Source organism: Lycium barbarum, chromosome 2 (genome assembly GCF_019175385.1).
Source record: "Lycium barbarum isolate Lr01 chromosome 2, ASM1917538v2, whole genome shotgun sequence".
NCBI classification, from domain to species: domain Eukaryota; kingdom Viridiplantae; phylum Streptophyta; class Magnoliopsida; order Solanales; family Solanaceae; genus Lycium; species Lycium barbarum.
The window spans coordinates 13,437,726-13,443,652 of NC_083338.1; the positions used below are offsets into that span (position 1 = coordinate 13,437,726).

At 44.8% G+C, this 5,927-nt stretch overlaps 1 protein-coding gene across 1 annotated transcript; it reads right to left on the reverse strand.

The window, feature by feature from the left end:
• Window positions 1–479: 479 nt before the first annotated feature.
• On the reverse strand, window positions 480–3,846 carry LOC132628367 (uncharacterized). The gene is made up of 2 exons (XM_060344152.1): window positions 1,755–3,846; window positions 480–1,697 (listed from the first exon to the last, which is right to left on the reverse strand). Exons 1-2 carry the CDS (start codon window positions 3,825–3,827, stop codon window positions 480–482), a joined length of 3,291 nt encoding a protein of 1,096 aa, XP_060200135.1. The 5' UTR covers window positions 3,828–3,846.
• Between the last annotated feature and the right edge of the window lie 2,081 nt (window positions 3,847–5,927).

Below are 5,927 nucleotides of genomic sequence, written 5' to 3' on the forward strand. Positions count from 1 at the left end.
CGTATCCCCCATGGGAATCAGGTCAGGCGTAGTTCATATTACAAGCGGAAATAAAATTGGAATTTTGAAGTGATGTGACCGAGGCCTATGCGGGCCGCCTACGTATCCCCCATGGGAATCAGGTCAGGCGTAGTTCATATTACAAGCGGAAATAAAATTGGAATTTTGAAGTGATGTGACCGAGGCCTATGCGGGCCGCCTACGTATCCCCCATGGGAATCAGGTCAGGCGTAGTTCATATTACAAGCAAAATAAAATTGGAATTTTGAAGTGATGTGACCGAGGCCTATGCGGGCCGCCTACGTATCCCCCATGGGAATCAGGTCAGGCGTAGTTCATATTACAAACGAAAGGATATTGATTGGAATTATTCCCAAAAGACCTAAACTGATATAGGTTTGTCATGCATCCCGCCACGGGGAGTAGTGTCATTACATGAATAAGTGTTGCGGGATATTACATACAAATAAAGAAGGCTTCTAAATATAATATCTCTTGACGGCATCTGCGTTGATAGCTTTCGGCCAAATTTCGCCATCCATTTCTGCTAGGATTAACGCTCCTCCAGTCAATACTCGATGAACCATATAAGGTCCCTGCCAGTTAGGTGCAAATTTGCCTTTAGCTTCATCTTGACATGGGAATATGCGTTTCAGTACCAATTGCCCCGTTTTGAATTGCCTCGGTCTTACTTTCTTGTTGAAAGCTCTGGCCATTCTATTCTGATAAAGTTGTCCATGACAAACGGCATTCAATCTCTTTCCATCAATGAGCATCAATTGTTCGTATCGATTCTGCGTCCACTTAGCGTCACTTAACTCAGCTTCTTGGATGATTCTCAAAGAGGGTATTTCTACCTCAGCAGGTAACACCGCTTCTGTCCCGTAGACCAAAAGATAGGGTGTTGCCCCTGTTGAAGTTCTCACGGTAGTGCGATACCCGAGAAGAGCTAACGGCAGTTTCTCGTGCCAATGCTTGTAATTATCGATCATCTTCCTCAGTATTCTCTTGATGTTTTTATTGGCTGCTTCAACTGCCCCATTCATCTGAGGGCGATAAGGAGTGGAATTGCGATGAGTAATCTTGAAGGTATCGCAAATCTCCTGCATTAGACCACTGTTAAGGTTAGCGCCGTTATCCGTTATGATTGACTCCGGGACTCCGAATCGGCAAATAATGTTGCTCCGAACGAAATCCGCTACCACCTTCTTTGTTACCGACTTATGTGAAGATGCTTCCACCCACTTTGTGAAATAATCAATGGCTACCAAAATGAACCTGTGCCCATTCGATGCTGCTGGCTCGATAGGACCGATGACATCCATACCCCAACTTGCGAAAGGCCACGGAGAACTTGTCACATTTAATTCATTTGGCGGAACTCGAATCAAATCACCATGAATCTGACATCGGTGACACTTCTGCACAAAACGGATACAATCAGACTCCATAGTCATCCAGAAATAGCCTGCGCGAAGGATCTTCTTAGCCAGTGTAAAGCCATTCATATGAGGCCCACATGTGCCGCCATGCACTTCTTCAATCAAACGAGCCGCTTCTTTAGCGTCAACACATCTTAATAATCCTAACTCCGGAGTCCTCCTATACAGGATTTCTCCGCTTAGGAAGAAATGGTTTGCTAATCTCCGAAGCGTTTTCTTCTGAACACTAGTTACCCCTTCCGGATAGTCTCCGGTCTTAAGATATTTGTTAATGTCGTAGTACCAAGGTTCCCCATCAGGCTCTTCGTCCACATAGAAGCAATGTGCATGTTGATCGTGCACGTTTATCTTGATAGGATCTATGCGGTTCTTGTCTGGATGCTGAATCATAGAAGACAACGTGGCCAAAGCATCAGCGAACTCGTTCTGTGTCCTTGGAACGTGTTTGAATTCGACCTTAATGAATCTCTTACACAAATCCTTTACGCAGTGCAAGTACGGAAGTATCTTCCCGTTCTTAGTTGTCCATTCGCCTCGCACTTGATGAACCAGCAAGTCTGAATCGCCTATAACCAGAAGCTCTTGTATATGCATGTCAGCTGCCATTCTGAGGCCGAGAATACAAGCCTCATATTCTGCCATATTGTTGGTACACGGGAACTTGATTTTGGCTGAAATGGGATAGTGCTGGCCTGACTCTGAAATCAAAACTGCTCCAATGCCGACCCCTTTAGAATTTGCCGCCCCGTCGAAGAACAGCCTCCACCCCGGGTACTCTTCTGCGATGCCTTCCCCGATGAACAACACTTCTTCATCCGGGAAATAAGTTTTAAGGGGTATGTATTCCTTGTCCACAGGATTCTCTGCAAGATGATCAGCTATCGCCTGCCCTTTGACAGCCTTTTGAGTAACATACACAATGTCAAACTCGCTCAACAACATTTGCCACTTAGCTAGCTTCCCCGTAGGCATAGGCTTCTGGAAGATGTACTTGAGTGGGTCCATCCTCGAAATGAGGTAAGTAGTATATGCAGACAAATAATGTCTCAACTTCTGTGCAACCCATGTCAAAGCACAACAGGTGCGTTCCAATAACGTATACCGTGCCTCGTAAGGTGTGAACTTTTTACTCAAGTAATATATCGCTCGCTCCTTCTTTCCTGTCTCATCATGCTGTCCTAATACACACCCAAAAGCATTTTCTGATACGGACAAATACAATAACAAAGGTCTTCCAGCTTCTGGAGGCACCAAAACAGGCGGGCTAGACAAATACTCTTTGATTTTGTCAAAGGCCCTTTGGCAATCTTCAGTCCATTTGGTAGGAGCATCCTTCCTCAATAACTTGATTATTGGTTCACATATCACCGTTGATTGTGCTATAAATCGGCTGATGTAGTTGAGGCGCCCGAGGAAACTCATCACATCTTTCCGACTCTTTGGAGCGGGCAATTCCTGAATGGTTTTTATCTTCGAGGGATCTAACTCTATGCCTCTTCTGCTCACAATAAAACCCAACAATTTCCCTGCAGGTACTCCAAATGCACATTTTGCGGGGTTCAACTTCAGATTATATCGCCTCAACCTGTCGAAGAACTTTCTTAAATCCGTTAGATGGTCTGAGCTCTTTCGTGATTTGATGATGATATCATCCACATAGACTTCAATCTCTTTATGGATCATATCATGGAAAATGGTGGTCATGGCTCTCATGTAGGTAGCTCCTGCGTTTTTGAGCCCGAAAGGCATCACCCGATAGTAGTACACCCCCCAAGGTGTGATGAATGCTGTTTTCTCTGCATCTTCCTCATTCATTAGGATTTGATGATATCCTGCGTAGCAATCAACGAAAGACTGCAACTCATGCTTTGCACAATTATCAATAAGCATATGAATATTCGGGAGGGGAAAGTCGTCTTTTGGACTGGCTTTGTTGAGATCTCGGTAATCCACGCACACTCTAACTTTGCCATCCTTCTTAGGCACGGGAACGATATTGGCTAGCCAAGTGGGGTACATCGTAGTTCGTATGACCTTTGCATCGAACTGTTTAGAGATCTCCTCCTTGATTTTCAAACTCAAGTCTGATTTAATGTTTCTTTTCTTTTGCTTTATCGGAGGACAGGATGGATCAAGAGACAACTTGTGCGAAACAATGTCAGTGCTTAATCCGGGCATATCATCATAAGACCAGGCGAACACATCTATGTACTCTTTCAAAAGTTTGATCAATTTCTCTCTCTGTGACGGAGTTAAGTGGACGCTGATTCTTACTTCCATCATGATTTTTGAATTACCCAAATTTATGATTTCTGTTTCATCCAAATTTGGTTTTGGCTTATTTTCAAAATATTCATAATCTTTAGTTAATCCTTCAGGTCGCATATCTTCTTCGCATTCTTCATCATCTTGTTCGGCATTTCCTACGGGCTCGCTCGTTTCACTATGTGTCATATTTGAGGTATCAGCAGATCTATTAATTTGACTGCTGAAAATAAAAGAAAAATTGATTAAATAAAGATGGAAAACATAAATAAAAGCATGGCTGGAAAATTGCATTTAAACTTCAATAGTTGGGAGGCAAAACAACAAAAGCATAGGCACGATTCAAGCCTCAATTTTGAATCGTGTCTGTTTCATAAAATACTGAATACAGTTTTGTCTACCAAGACTCCCGAAGAAACGGGGGCGGGGTACAAGTCCAATTGTTCAGACGACATCCTGGCTCTGCAACCCGGATAGTCGGGTCTTCGGAACATCCACTTGAAACCATGTTGCACTCTGCTTCTCCTTCGATGATGAATAAGTTCTTAAACTTTTCTAGGAGGTCGTCTTCCAGCTTTTCTTCTGACGCCTGGGCAGCGGAATCCCTGAGAAATGATTGATTCAGGAGCGGAACAGGCTTCGGCAAGGGACTAGCACTTCTTCTTTTGAGACTGGCTAAAGCAATCTCCTCAGGGGTGGGCTCATATCCGAGACCGAAAGTATGGTTGTGTCCGGGCAGTTGGATTGGTTCCACAATCCCATTCGAATTCAAACCGAGGCCTTGACCGGGTCGGAAACCGTTCTTCAGCATTTCCCATGCCACCATCATAAGCGCGTGTGGCAATTTTATTTTCCATGCTTGAACAGCACACACAATCTCTTTGATGTGGAAAACAGATCCGTCTAGTCTTTCCACACTCTCAATAGGAGGAATCGAAACTTCCGGGTAGAGGGAATTGTTGCCTTCTCCATGGATTACCACTTCCTGATGATTCCACACGAACTTCAAACTCTGATGCAAAGTGGAAGGGACCGCACCAGCCATGTGGATCCATGGTCTCCCAATCAGCAAGTTGTAACTAGTAGATATGTCCATTACTTGGAATTTCACCATGAACTCCACAGGCCCAATCTCTAGAAATAAATCGATCTCTCCGACAACCTCTCTTCGGGCTCCGTCAAAACCTGTGACACTGACCTGACTGCCGTGGAGTTTCCCAACATCGATCCCTAAAGCTCGTAGAGTAACGACAGGACATATATTCACAGCTGAACCCCCGTCGACCAATACTTTGGAGATGAACTTATCCCTGCATCTGATAGTAATGTTTAATGCCTTGTTATGCCCCAAACCTTCAGGTGGCAGCTCGTCATTATGAAAAGAGACCCGGTGGGCCTCGAGGATCTCCCCTACCATAGCCGACAATTTTTCACTGGAAGTCTCGGCCGGAACATAGGCTTTATTCAGTATTTTCACCAAAGCACTCCTATGAGCTTCAGAACTCATCAATAATGCGAATAAGGAAATTTGAGCCGGCGTTTTCTTCAGCTGTTCTACAACAGAGTATTCCTTCGTCGGCATTTTCCTCCAGAATTCTTCGACTTCAGCGTCTGTAATAGTTTTCTTCGAGCCATTCTCCTTGCTTGGCGCCCCTCGTGCCACCTCTTCGGGGGCATAGCATCGTCCAGATCTAGTTATCCCGGTGGCAACGGTTTCTACAACTATTCTTCCTTTTTCTTTGTCTCTTTTACCAGATTGATAATCCCAGGGGACTGCTTTGGTGTTGCGAGAAGGTGTTGGGGCAACGAAAGTTGTGATCCTGGGCCTTGGGGTGAGCACTTCGAATGGGGCCCTCTTTTGAACCGTGATTATTGGAGCAACACAAGCCGACGATTCAACCTCCTTCCTTTCTTTAATTGGCACGATAGTCCCCTCCAGATTGCAATCTTCATCAAGGGTGATCATGTGCACATTTGCATCGCCATGATTCGGCAGCGGATTGTTGTTTATGTTCGGGGGAGCTTCCTTAAGCTGTATGACCCCTTCCTTGATCAACGTCTCAACTCTATCCTTGAGAGCAAAACAGCTTCCGGTATCATGCCCTGCAATTCCTGAATGATATGCACAATGTTTAGTCCCGTCATACCATCCCGGGATGGGATCAGGAGTTCTTCCTTGAATCGGTTGGAGTATCCCTGCCATTTTCAGCCTCTCGTACA

Excerpts from the sequence above, each read along its gene's own strand:
- LOC132628367 (XM_060344152.1), bottom strand. The coding sequence starts at position 3,827 with ATGCGACCTGAAGGATTAACTAAAGATTATGAATATTTTGAAAATAAG. Across the intron at positions 1,698-1,754 it reads AACATGCACATTGCTTCTAT|ACCGGAGACTATCCGGAAGG; the intron begins GTGGACGAAGAG and ends AAATATCTTAAG.